This window comes from Phalacrocorax carbo, chromosome 3 (genome assembly GCF_963921805.1).
Source record: "Phalacrocorax carbo chromosome 3, bPhaCar2.1, whole genome shotgun sequence".
In the NCBI taxonomy this organism is placed as follows: domain Eukaryota; kingdom Metazoa; phylum Chordata; class Aves; order Suliformes; family Phalacrocoracidae; genus Phalacrocorax; species Phalacrocorax carbo.
Genome location: NC_087515.1, coordinates 83,200,528 through 83,215,284, shown reverse-complemented (window position 1 = coordinate 83,215,284; position 14,757 = coordinate 83,200,528). Strand labels below are relative to the sequence as shown.

General features: G+C 38.1%; 1 protein-coding gene across 3 annotated transcripts in view; it reads right to left on the bottom strand.

Moving 5' to 3' along the window:
- Positions 1-14,757, bottom strand: part of ASCC3 (activating signal cointegrator 1 complex subunit 3) — a 288,816-nt gene that overhangs the window by 13,716 nt on the left and 260,343 nt on the right. For all 3 annotated transcript variants that reach the window (XM_064447556.1, XM_064447557.1, XM_064447558.1), the window contains one exon: positions 8,434-8,658. In XM_064447556.1, coding sequence (XP_064303626.1) covers positions 8,434-8,658 — 225 coding nt within the window. The remainder of the gene's footprint in view (positions 1-8,433; positions 8,659-14,757) is intronic.

Genomic DNA, 14,757 nt, shown 5'->3' with positions numbered 1-14,757 from the left:
CAAAAATGTTCGTTTTGATGATACTCAGAATTGAATGTCAAAATGTTTGGATAAAATTTGTTTCTTCATTCCAGGAGCGCATTAATACGAACCCCCCAGCATCTATTATCAGCTTTGCATCATCTTATTTTCACATGCAGTGGTTGGTTATCCTTAAGTTCTGAATTATTTAAACTGATCAAATTGTACCTTTCTGGTCTAACATGAAGCTGAGATTTTACAGTCTGTCTCTTCTTTAGCCAAAGTTACTACCCATGCTTGGAATTTAAATCATGGTTTATAATTCCCCACCTTGAGGGGAAGCCCGGATGAAGGCAGGGTGTGTGAGAGGTGAGTGTGTGGCACACTCGCTGGTAGCAAAACACACAGATAGCGAAACATTGCTTTTCTCTGGTGTTTTTAAGCACTCTGAATATGTGCTCAAAATAACAGATACTAAATTGTTCTGTAATGAACATATCCACCCCACTCACCCCCCACCCATTTAGGAGATTTGTCTAGCAACTGAAATATCTTTTATTTTAGAAACTTTCTGCAAAGTTTTAACACTGTTTTTGGTATTACTTTCACATCCTTCATTTGAAAACCAGATATTCTGGATCACTCTTGTACGACTGGGTAGGTGGCAGGGGAACAGAGACTGTACCACTAGCAGAATTTCTGATCTACTCAAATGACTTAAATAGCTTTTCCCTTTAAGTTACTGAAGTGTTAAAATGAAACAGCTTGCATCTGATTAACAGCGACTGCATACTGCTTGGAATAATTTCTTCTTCTGTTTGAAGTCACCTGTCATATAACTCTGAATACACTAAGCATTGCTACTTAATTACTGTAAATATAGATGTAATGGTAAACATTGTGAACATAAATACCAATATTTTGTGGCTAAATTGTGGCAATGAAGGTAAACAAACAATGATAACTGCTCTGGACACAGAGGCTAGCTAAGGAGACTAAGGTAATGTAAGAAGTGCCTTTGTGGCTGAGAATTACGCCTGCGATTACTCAGCTAAAAGTCGACTGCCTACAGTGATGCCATTGGCGGTAATGACTTGGTGGATCCAGGGGGCTGAAACTTCAGGAGTATTCACGGTGAGCTTCGTGGCTCAAATTTCTCCACTCTCAAAAGACTAATTTTCTTTTTTGTATCAGTGCTTCACAGACTACGACACTTTCTTGAGCGCCATCATTTGGGATATTGAAGGTGGGTACAGTGATGTATCGCAGCCCCCTATGCAGAATGACATTCACCTTAGACTTGAGAGTTTATGTAAAGTAAATCCAACACATTCTTGGCCAAAACAAATACAAGTCTTATTCTGCAGTGATGCTTTGAGGAAGGAAACAATTATTTAAAAGAAATAAACTGTGTAAGACAACAATACTTGCACAGTTACTTCAAAAAGCAGAGTTAAGGCTGGTTGGGTTTTGCACCTCTTTTTGTACTGAATTTATTGTGTATAGTATTCCAACATCAAATAATCAAAATGTCCCCCCTCTTGTCTTCACTGCATGCTCATATAAGTTCTGTTGTCCAGGACTAGACTTCAGTTAGAAATAGAAGTTTAAATCCATAGAACTACTAAAATCATTAGAATGGTGTCTAATTACAGCTGTTTGGGACTACAGAGTTTAGATGACAAATATTTATAGAAAATAATATGCAAAAGTGTCTGCATTTTACCCCTTTTCCTGAAAACTATGAATTCAGGATAATAATAAATCTTTTTTGCACATGCTTCAAAGGTAGGAAGCCTTCCAATATGTAATATTATATTATGATCCACATGTGACTTGAGATCATACTAATACAAGTAAAATATTTTTCCAGATGTTCAAGCATGCCATGCACTGTAAGTTTCATGTTTTTATATAAATCATGATTACGATGCTTCAGTTATATACCCCAGAAACAACTGCCTTGGAAAGTTGGAATTTATTTGAAGAAGTCTTACAGAGGGTTTTAAGGTCACTACCTTTCATACGTTATATATTGGTAAAATGGCTATCTGCAGAACCTTTGCACTTCAGAGGTCTAGTCCAAGATTACTTTTTAGAGATGTATTAATTTGGGGAGGAGTTCTTCCCGATCAGTTAAATCAGACTCATACAGCTGTATAGTTTCAACGCACAGACAACCCCCCCCCCCCCCCCTTATACTTTATCAGCGATATAGTGAATAAGATGTAATTAATCCCATTCAGGAGACACTCCTTTTATACTGCCCTCTGCATCCCCCTTCCCTTCCCTTTTTTTACAAGCATATTCAGCTCACTCTTCCATATGCTCTGCTACCCCCTACGACAGACTAATTCTTCATTCTCCCATCATCATAAAGGTCTCACTGATGTATGCAAATTACGACCTTCCTAGCTGCTTTGTAAGATTCCTATTCCTGTATTCATCCTTGAGGCTCCATAGTAACGTTATTAGTACGATCAGAACCAGGGAAAGGACAAATCACTTACTGCCTACATTTAGTGGAGGGCAACCCTTGGATTCTTACTGATTTTTTTTTGGATAGTATTACAGAGATAAAAGCAGCTATGGAATGTGATACCAGCAATATAAACTTGGTGGGGTGTAACCCAACATGTTCACAACTTGTTGAGTCCCGAGATCTAATTTATTTTCAAATTAGTAATTCTCTACTATTCTAGTGAACTGTAAATACAGTAAAATGTTTTTTGAGAAAAATCTCTTGGCAAGAAATCTGTTTCCTAAACATAAACAACGTCTTAAAGATGGCATTAGTTCCAAATCTTACGCAAATCTACCAAACTCATGAAAAATATACAGCATCTTTCTCATAATAAACCTGCCCTCTTTAAAGTCAGTTTCAAAGTAGTAATGTAATATTTTGTCAATAATTAAAAAATTTTGAGTGCATTCACAAGAATCCTTTTCAACAGCAACAGTTATTCACAGTAACTTTCTCCTGAACTTTTAGCCCCGTAAGGTTAGCATTCAGGAAGCTCAGCTGCTGTCTAACAAACTTAATTAATCAAAAAGTCATTTCCGAGCTGTAACTATGAGTAAAAGTGCTTCAAGTGTGCTAGCAAGCCTACAAGTTAATCAAAATGCTAATGCAGTACAAATTAAAGTTGTGATTAACATTTCACAGTAGCTGCTTAAGTGAATTGATCACACAAATGGGTTAAGCATTACTCATTTCCTCCAGCCCCAACTGGGAAAAGGTTTGTCATGGGTGGGGGAGGGATTACATATAAGCAGCACCGAATGATCATTAAACTGCCACCAAGATGCTTCCATACACCAGTTCACCAATTATCCATAGCAAGAAAAAAACCCCACACCACTGCCACAAAGGTAGCCCTCCCTTCTCCCACACACATACCTGTAAAAGACAAGCTGGCAGCAAGTAATTCCACCTCAACATTTCCTTTGCCCAGGTACTTTCACTACGAAGCTATATATTGCTGCTTTGTGTCTATAAATGAGCATTACTCTCCAGTATATGCTCTACAAGTTTTTTGATTATTATTTCCACCCTCCTAATGTGGAATAATAGCCACATCCTGGAATATCACCGCATACACAAAGAATACATGTGGTACTAAAGAGATATGGCCTCTGCTCTTCACTTGTTTCTGAATAATCCTCTGCATTCTCAAGTTAATTTGATTCTCTTCCCTTCCTTCAGTAAAGCTGCCCATTTATTTATAGTTGCCAATGCACCCATTAAAAAAGCAATTATCGCTTTCCCTGAGCACTTCTGGACAAATCTTACACAACGGTAAAACAGGCCATTCCTGTAATTTCCACCACCTTGTGGCGAGTAATTGCCACACCTGCACTAACAACATATGAGCTCAAAACACACATAGGATCTCGAAGAACTACTCCATTTCCTCCTAGGCGGGAAAACAAATGATCCAAGGGATATGGCTCCCCAAGTTAAGTTTTAGTGGCTGTTGTGAACTGAGGAGGCTTTGGGAGGATGGGAAGTCCGGAGCCGAGGGATGTCCTTGTTCTTTTACTCCGGGAACGGCAGCTCGGGCACCGTTTGCAGCTGCGCTGATACGGCTGGGAAGTGCGTTTTGTCTGAGGAGCAGTAGGTACAGCTCCCACCATCAGCCAGAACAGTCTGCAGTTTAGTAGGGTAAGCATTTAGTACGTAAGCTGGCTCTTAAGAGACAGCTGAATTGGGCAGCATATTTGTGCAATATTTGATGACTCTGAACATGTACCACAAAGATGATTCCCATAAGCAGAACTGTAGCAAAAGCTGCAATTCAAATGACCAGAAACACCTTATGTACTTAAACTATTTTAAAATGGGTAAAGCGGTGTTAGGCACATCATCGTCCAAATTAAGGGAATGCAGTGGTTAACCCAAAGAGTTTTTTTATTTCCTGTCAAAGTTAGATTCTCTGGAGGAGCAACATGATGGGGAAAGGCAAGCCACCAGTGACAGCTTGACAAGGTCCTCGTTTCAGGGATGTGCACTTCTCCCGTGCAAACTGGCCTTCACGCTGCAGTTTGGAATCTGACTTCATGTCCATCTTCTCAGTGCACAGGTACCCTGCTGAGATGCGTTTAACACATCCATAGGTAAACACTTCTCAAAGGTTAAGGCTGAGCTCCATGACAGCTCTGCTCCTGGCAATATTAAAATATTTTATCAACGATTATACTACAAGTGGAGGCTTGTGGCCAATCCCAATGCAAAGCCAGCAACTGTCACATTATTTCCTGGAAGAGACTGCCCTGCTGAATCTGAGACTGATGGTATTACTGCCTCAATTATCCATTTCAATTAATGCAAATATAGGCGATAGAACAGCGGAGTAAGAACTGATCGCTGAATACACAGTCACAAAATATAAGGCTTGACAAAAGAAGTAAAAAAGAGATTAGATTTAGTCCGTTTCACATATTCTTAGATCAGACATAGGAAAAAAGGTGGGGTATTGTCTTTACAATAATAATTATATTCTATAAAAATATTAGACTAATCATTTCATTTTATTCTTTGATGTTGTTCTGCAAGAAGGTGAGAAGTGTTTGATTCTGAGCAGCTACTGGAGTGCTCAGCACCATCTTACTGACACCTCTATCTTTTCTTAGTAAAAATAACACAGAGAGTGTGCTAGGCTTGAAGAGAATGTGCAGTCTACTGTAATTACATTAAAGGTAACAAGGGCAAATAAACACCAAATGACTCGCCCAAGATCACATAGGAAGTAATGGCAGATTTTGAGCCATGGGAACCTTCTGTGCTTTATCTGTGAGACCTTGTCACTGATAACAAACTTGTTAGTTTTTGACTTGAGATTTTCAGCATAGAGCAGGGACATTCCTTCAGCCTAGTCAATGCCTCAGCGGCCATTCATTACAGAGATTGGTGTGGGAGCAGGTAGGCATTCATCTTCCGGAAGGTTACGTATTGCTATTCCCCGTATTTCTGGAGTTAAAGGGAAAGAATTCACACTGGGTAAATAGATACTAAATTTTATCTTGCTGCAATGAACTCCATCTACACCTAACAAAGGCTAACAATAGGAAAACTGTAACAGAATATATTTCTTCCATTTTCTGTGTTAACAATTACATTCCTTTATTGAGCCAGCATCACGACTCTGCAAATTCTGTTAAATGCTTATGACTTTTATCTTTCATCATAAGTACAGATGAACAGAATTCTAATATAAACCCAAAACTTCTAAGACACCTCAGGAAAATTAATTTAAGAGTAATTGTGTTGGTTTTTTTTTTTTTTATTAGAAGAGAGTGGAATCTTACCTGAAATCCATCAGCTACATTTATCTATCCCATGCTGTTAACACAGTTTTCTGGCTGACCATTAACACGACTCAGCCTAAAGCCACTAGTGATGAAAAAGGCCCAGCGGATGTTGGAGGAATGGGTGGGAGGACACAACGGGTGGGATGTGAAAGAAACCACAGGAGAGAAGGCTGATTCCAGTGAAAGACAGCACAGATGAGTGGACAAGTTTAATAATGCGATGGAAAGAGGCTTGCTTACGAATCGCAGCTAGAGATGGCAAATCTGCTCTGCAGGGACCTGGGATGGAGGCCTGCTGTACGTACCGAGATACAACCACTTGTAAAAGCTCTTTGAAAGATCTTGCTTTCTTGTAACACAAAAGCAGCGCTGATACGGAAAGTCTGTCACTCACATACCCGCCAGCAAAAATAACAGTTTACGTTCAGGTCACAGTTTGAAGGTTAGCTATACAACCTTAACAGCTACAGTACTTAAGTACTGGAAGTAAATAAACAAAAGTTCAACGTAACTCAAAAACCAATTCCTGTCTCACTGTTGAATTTTATGTTTGGTGGTGCGCGAGCGCGTGTTCACACGCACAGAGAACATCACCCACTGGATGTGTTTATCAATGGATCCTTCTATGGTTCAGTTCCTTCTCTCACAACTAACATCTTTTTTTCCACCTCTGTTGACCCAGAGTTCATCAGCAGGTCAGTGCTAAGGAAAAAGGTAACAACCAGTATTGAAAGTGTAACCCTGTCTATTGCTTAGATTCTGGGAACTTTAACCTCCGTTTGGAAAGCGTGACTAATAAGATGGAACAAATATTCTCCCAAGAGATGTAAACCATGTGCCAACTTCAAAATACGAAAATGCTTGCATGTTTTTTCTTTCTTTTTTTTAAAGAGGAATTTTTTTTTTTTCTTTGAGATGACTGTCTATGCAATATTATGAGGTGGTTAACCAAAGGCCGGAGTACCAAAGCACAGTACAGAATGGTGTTCTTCTACACACTACTTCAGTTTAAAGGAACTGTTGAATATTTTATGTTTTTTTTTCTTCTGAGTGATTACTGCTTCTGAAAAACCTCATATGCAGTAACAGGATTAAAAAATACATTTCTTAGCATAGTAGGATAAATATTGAGCAAAATAATTATTGAAAAGAATATTTAATTCACATTTTCCCCAAATATGTAATTAACCCCCAAACACTAATTCCACAAACGTCCAAATGAACTTTAAGTACGTGATTTCTTTGAAACAAAGGTGAATTCTCTCACCTGAGCAAGTGACAGTGACGTTGTTCTCTGTTAATAACTGAGTATTATGAATAATAACTGTTCATGCATTGAAGTTTCAGCACCATGATTTTATTGATTTGAAAGAATTGCAGTAGACTTGCACTGAAGCACTGCTGGTTGCCAAGTTTAAGACTGCGTAGCGGTAACATCTGTGGTGTTATTTGCTTCTTTCTTGCCTTTTCTTAATTTTAGTTTTGATTTGTTCAATATTAGTATTACAAGCTTGTAGTTTTGCTAGTGTAAGGCTGAGACCCACCTGAATCACTGAAGTGCCCACGGTATTTTCTCTGTCTATAGCATTGATTAATAATTTCTCAGAGTGGTTTTACAAACTGGTGAGCTTGACACAATGATGTTTGCAGCTACCATAATGCCAACAGGCTTCAAATAAGATCAAAGCCTCATTCTGATAGTTGACATGTTGATCACTGAGGATTTACTGTCGCTGTTTTACAGATATGGAACTGAGGAGGGTAAAAAGAATGGTTTGTTGAAGGCCACCTGATCTTCAAGAACCTGTGAATGAGTCCTTGTCCAGCTCTGCTAAAGAGAATATTGTTCCTTTCCAGCAGAATCAGAGGGGTGGCTGTTGTCAGTGTCAACTAGAGCTCACCCTTCCTGCTGTAACTGCAATGGCTCTTTTCAGATATGGCAGCGCTCTATTCCGAACTCAAATTGCTGCTTTAAAATTCTTTTGAGGCATGCAGCTATGCATGTGATCGCTTGTTACCAGTACTCTCTGTGGTCAGTTTAGCTTCTGTGGGTTGTGACTGCAGTACAACCATAGAAGTCATAACCCTCCAGACTGAGTTTAAAATCTGTGTTTAAAAGCGTGCTCTTTGACTCTATGATAATTGGGAAATAGAAGACATATCTTTTCACGAGCTAGAGAGGAACCTTGCATCTTGTGTCAAATCACACTTCAAAACATGTTTTATTTATGCTTGGCTGTGACTACAGTGCTTTGGGGTGCTATAAAGATAAAAGTACCCATGGGAGACAGGTTCTTTGGGGGTCAGCATAACAACCTGCAGGGAGCACGCCCAGGCAGGAATGACTTACGTACAACATTCCAAAATACAGAGATATAAAGCTTTTGCATATGAAAGAAGAGAGGAGCCCTATGGCAACAACAGCCTCCAACCAGGGCACCGCAGTATTTTACCATAAGTTTGTTTACCTCTAGTTCTGTAAAGTGGGCATCTTTATGGGCATCTAGCTCCTCCCTGAAAAAAGTGGTATCATACCGTGTGGTATCAGTTCTCCACAAGACTGCAAGAAATCTTCAGATTTTTCTATATTCAAAATATTACAACACACTAACAATAAACAGTAAACCAACAAGAGAGAGATACTGAAATGCCATACTATACCTGACATATTCTAATTGCTTGGTCCAGCACTGTCTTTGTATCAGTTGCATAATCTGGACAAGGCAGCATGGCATGGCTGAAGTGGGCTTGCAGCAGGAGGTGTGTTTTCGTGTGTGAACTGTCAAATGAATGGGGATTGACTTCTATTGGAAGATGTTTTGCCAGTTCACTGTTCATCTGATCTTCATTGTGTCTCACAGGCAGATCTGTGTACTCCTCAGCATTCTTAAAAATAATAAAAAGAAATAATTAACAATTGTAATTAACTTCACAGTAATTATTACTCTTTACTGAGACATTAAAAGTATATGCATTTAATATACTACAGTTAGATTTCATTGTTGAAATAGCAGCATTTTAATGTTTAGAAAGCTACTTATCAAAATCATGTGTGTGGGAAAACGATAGCTAGTAAAATATTCACAAATATTCACACGATTATAGGTTTTGAAATTTTTTTCACATAGCTGATTTTAACATTAGAGAAGAAGAAAATAAAAACAGTGAAATAAATACTTTCATTGGATGGACTCAGTATTTGAGACGACCTTCTACAGATACCTCACCCTGGCTGGCTCACAAAAGCATTGTAAGGTTAGCTCTAAAGAAGTCAATAATTCACATTTTCGTTTTTCAGGGTTCCTATTTTTCTCTTTGTATTCAAAACACAGTGGGTTGGAAACAGCTCTGGCGAGGTTCTTTTAAAATATATTTTCAATATTTTGAGCAGTCAGTGTCTAAGCAACTGCAATCAAAGCAATGAGCAAAATTGTAAGCAGGTGCTGAAAACTATCCTCTGTGCTCCAGAGTGGGACTAATATCGCTCATGCCAAAATGAAAGCTGTCTACAAACTATCTTGCTGCTGCAAAAAGGAGCTGCACACCACCAGGTAATCTAAACATAGTTATGAGTAGCAGCATCCTTGGGGCGGAGAGGAACAAGTATGACTGTTCTAGTAGCCAGAGCAGAGATGTTCATTCTCCTGCTAGGGAAATCCACTGTCTCTGAAAGAAAGAAAATTCAACTGAACCATCCTAAGAACTATAATTTAGGCTGAAGCGTCAGTTCTGTGACTTAATTGGTAATTTTTTTTCCTCCACAAAATCCTCTTGTGCATGTATGCGTACATGTTCTTGCCTGGAATGAGAATGATCTTTCTAAAGTATGAAACTTGCAAGTAAAGTAAGAGTTTTATACTCTGTGATATCTTTTCCATCAGTAATTTAAGAGAGTGTATTTCTTTTGTCATAAAATAAAAAGCTATTTGGGTAGCCCGAAGGGCAATGTCTTCCGAACTATGGGCTTAGCAGAGACCATTAAATTAAAGTGTTCAGGGTTTTATATTCCTCTTAAAGTATAGATCTGATATTATGCATTTTAGTCTTCATTCTCCAGTCAGACTTCCTGCAAATCCATCTTAATGAAATATTCACAACAGTAACCAATGCAGAGTGAGGTAAAGAAAAATGGCAATTTCAGAACACCTAATAGAACTACCTAACTGACTTGCAAAGTACCGTATCCAGTCATTAATATCCTAACACATAGAACCTTTTTTGACAATTCCTAAAAATGGTTATATAGCTCTTTTCACCCCCTTGGAAACTGACAGCACAAAATTTTCTATTTTCTTTAATGGCACAATGAAACTACACCTAAACTGTGATATAAATGTAAAAGGAAAGATAGGTATCAGACAATTTAAGATTTGGAAAGAAAATCAGAATGTCATTAATTTACTTCATATCTCGACTGCAGATTAGAAGTAAAGACTGACTGAAGGCAACCGCTGCTTAATCCTGGATGTGTCTGCTAGATCTCCTGTGAAAACTGTGGTCATTTATTCTCTGAACCTAAGGTCACAATCTTTTTAAGCCCTATAGAAGGCTGCATGTTTGCTTCACTCTTTTTCTTTAACTGGCTTCTCCTTCAAAGATATTTTAAAGAATATTTACCAAGGAGATTTTTTACTTAGTTTTGCTTTGCAGTTTAAAGTAGCAGAAAGAAGAAGGATCAGCCAAGTCACTCCAGACCAATTGGTACTCCTGAAAATGTGTTTTCCCTAATTCTTCCCCAGCACACGTTTTATTTACCTCCAAAACACTCCTCTTATTTTAAACAACTTGCCTACTTAATTTCCTGTTTGTGATCATTGACTGTAAGTAAGTGAGGTTCATTTTCTTATCTGCATCATGTAGGTAATTAAAGGAAATTGAGAATGGGTAGTGAAGCTTTTATACAACTGAGAATGAAGCTGAATGGAGGGCACTGAGGTCAGCAGAGTCCATTATATTTTTATGCGAGAGGCCAGTATGTCTGCCCTGTCCTTGTTTGCTTAGTGTAGGCTGGACAGACTACTAACTGCAAATCTGTTTCTCTGATTTGCCCAGCTGTCCTTGAATAAAGACATCTTCCATTGCAAAATGTTAAATGACAGTGATTGACAACTCTGTGATGAACTCTGCTTGTAACCCCCTGCTACTGTTTTCAGGTTGCACAAGAAAAGACAGAATAAAGAAACATCCTTTGTAATCACCTCAAATGGGCCCTGCTGTTCACTCAATATTTCTTCATTTTAGTTTTCCTTCTCATTGTGAATCTCAATCTGTTCTGCAAAGGCTATAGCTTCAACTATTCCATGTGATATATATTTTAATTTGGTACATTGTAGCTGAATACCGTTCTTACTTCCATGGGTGAGGAAACAGATCAAATTACACATCAATCATTAATCTTCATTTTAAAGTCAAGAAACTTAATACAAACTTCAGAGTTAAACCACAAAGCACTGCTGTGCATTTTTCACTTTCCATTTTTTTTTTCTGTTAAATCAGGACTGTTGCAGCCCATGTGCGAATAATATGTTTACAAGCACCTACACAGTTAAGCATAACTTGGAGTATACCAGGAGATAACTAGGAATTTTAGCTATGGGTTCTGCAATCATGCGTTTGGTAGTCATGTCACATCTCTCTTTTCTATAGGTCTGTGCTGGACTTCCCAGTAATGTCTTCTTTTGGGCATTACAGACTGCTGCATCATTTTGAGGGTGTAAGAGTCCCCTCAAACCTACATTTCAACCTGTATGTGAGCAGGGTCATATAGGAGACAGTAACTGGCTTTGCTAGTGAGAAATGTCACACGTAGACCTGCATAAACTCCACAGTTATATTTTACAAGGTGAACAGGCTATTCTGATAATTGAATTCTGTTTCCTGCATAACACCAGGCACAGAATCATCTCAGAGTCCCGTCTGCAACGCTGTGTTCCAGATATGCAGCTTACCTCCACCCTTTAATTGAACTGTTAGAATTGTTCTAAAAGTAAACAAACTCATCCCATTTCAAAATATATTGTTTGCAGGTTTTTTTTTTGGTACTATGAGGCATTTGAGGAGTCAGACTTAACTGAGATTTAAATAAGGTATCCAACATGGAGAGTACTATGCTCCACAGTGTCCACAGGGTTAAAAAAAAATCAGATTCTCTTTCTACCCATAAAATGTGTAAGTTTGGCTGAAATTACTGATTTATAGTGAGAGCCGAACTATAAACTTATACCACATGTAAACCTTCTGAAATAGTTTAGATCTCAAGTAACTACCTCTTGCCATCTGCCTACAAGACAGAAGAGGATACTTGGGGAGCACCGACAAAAACGGGATCAAGGTGAGCAACTAAAGTAAACTTGAATATTTTAAGCTAAGTTCAGTCATGGGAACAGTAAAACTTATAAAGTTAATGAGTTCTAGACTTTAAAGAGCAGTTGATTAATTTGTAACAATGAGGGTCTAAAACAAACCAAAAATAGTTTCTCACATTCCAGAGTTGAACCAGTAGTCTTTTCTTCAGCGATGCTGTTATTGAAACTACCTTTAGGATTGACTGTATGTTCCTTTTCTTTATATAGGTACAGTGAACCCAAACACACCATATTTTCAACTTTAATAAACCTGCAACGTGCTTTGCTCTCTTTCAAGTTTCTGATGTAGAAAGAAGCAAGGGAAAAGCGTTCTTAGAAAACCTGATACCAAAATAAACAGTTGTTAAGCTAAAGTATTAAAAAATTTGCAGTAAACTAGTACTAAAAGTAACTACCAGAATAATAAAAAAGGAGAAGAGTTGAGGATCATTTTTAGCTAATACAGTAATTGTATCCTCTTTACCTGAATCTTGGTTTAAATTACATAAACTTCTGTTAGTCTGAGTACATGCCAAAGGATTGCAAAAATCATACATTTGTGCACAGAATGAAAAACAAAAGACAAGTTGCAATAAATAATGTGGGGTTTCTTAATAGCTGTTCTGAAATTAACACTAATAATATATTATGAAGTAAATTTCAGTTCTCGGCTATTGGAAGTTCAAGGTTATGCCAATATGCAATTTATTTTTCCAAGTGAGAACAGCATATTTTGATCTTTAAGTGACTGCATAGGCAAATATAAGCTCAATAATAACATTATTATATAACAGGCTTTTGCCTTTTCTGCTATTGCACAAAGTGCCATGGAGTATTTTAGTGTAACATCCTGACCTGTCACTTCCACACAGCGCTACACTGTAGGGGAAGTAGCTGTACTCCAATTTCTAAAGCAGTCTTTAACTGCCCTCATTTGGGTGATACCTATGATACCCTTAGTGTAGGACAGAGAAAAGTAGCGTGGTCAAAATAAAGAAAGAACAAGCACTGATAGTTTGTGAGTACCTAGTTAACAGGACAATAATGTCTTGCAATAGATTCACAAATGCTAAATTTTTCTATGAGAATAATTCTGTACTTAAAAACATTTGAAATTATTTCACTTTTTCATATATATATCTCCCCATTCACGTGCTGAGAAAAGTCTCATTTGACCCAGTTAACTGTATGATAAGGAAAATAAAAAAAGCACTTAACTACAGTTCCCAAGTTAATCTTCCTTTGCCCATGCTCTTCCCAAGAGCGCAAGACCATATTATGTGACACAGTAATGACACAGGTATAATATTATGAAAATTATTTGAATTAACCAACATATTTATACTATATTTTATCTTCACATTTTTCAAGACTGAGTTTGATTTATAAAGAAAGACATTAAATTTACACAGATGTATCCTGGCAGGCAGCTGGAACACAATCAAGCTTTGATTTATATTCAGAAAACATATTAATATGAGAAAATGTGTTTTAAAAAAAGCAAAAAGGAAAAAAGAAAAAAAGCCCAAACTGGCCACGTACTTAAAAGTTGCTTTTCAGCTCACACCAAAGAGTAAAGTAGATTGAAAAATGGAATTGGAGAAGTACTTGTTAGAATTACTGCTCTGAAAATTATATCTGTTAGTGATTCCATTATAAACTCCTATTTTGAAGAGTTTATTGGTAGCCTATAAATGTATATGATTTGGTCTCAGTTTTATGGGACATAATGCAAACTTCCAAAGTTTAAAATGTTTGGGTTTTTTTTTTACTCTTAGATATAAAACGTCTAGGACAATATCCCAGTTAAAGACAGTTATAAAGATATATTACTAGTTATAAGTTTTAAGAACAAACATGATGTGTGTTTTCAAGATTCATATTATAGACAAAAAAAAAAAAAAAGTCATTTCTACCAGCTTACTGAAACTGCAACATAACACAGGGATATTTAGATCGGAGGCCCTCTTTTAGACAGCAGCCACTTGCACAAAGAACTTCCTTGCTCGGGTTTACACATGTAAAAATATACTTTTAAGACAGACTTTGCAGAGGTGACATTCTGAACAGCCTGGCAGGCTCTGTTAAGCAACAAATCAGGCTGAAGCTTCGTAGAGATCTTGACGAGTGGCTAACATGATGCAAAAGAAGACGACAAAAATTGGCAAGCAAGATTAGAAAATATTTACTACATGACACTGTGATTCATCACAGAGAACACTTCTAAATATGCTGTTTGCCTTCATATACCATATAACATCTTTCCCTGTCAACTGCACGTGTATGTGGCAGTGCGCTCAAATGGCATCCAGCGTATCAGAGCCAACCCTGCAGCGCAGTTCCTTTCCCATGGGGCTTTCCCATCCCTTCCTTCCAGGGTCGGTGGCTGGCAGGGAGGAAAGGCAGAAAGCAAAGCCCTGTGCCAGCCCCTGCGCCGTGGGGCACGGAGGAGTCAGCCGCAGCCCTTGGGCAGCAGCTGTCCCTGGCTGTGGAGCCCGGGCTCCCTCTCTGGCACCGGTGCCTCCCACCGGGGACTCTGCCTGCCGTAACTCTCCACTCCAGCTTGGGTAATAGGAAAATGATCTTGCTGCTTCTCTAGTACTCTGTCAGAGTACTCGCCACTCTACTTTTGGAAAACGAC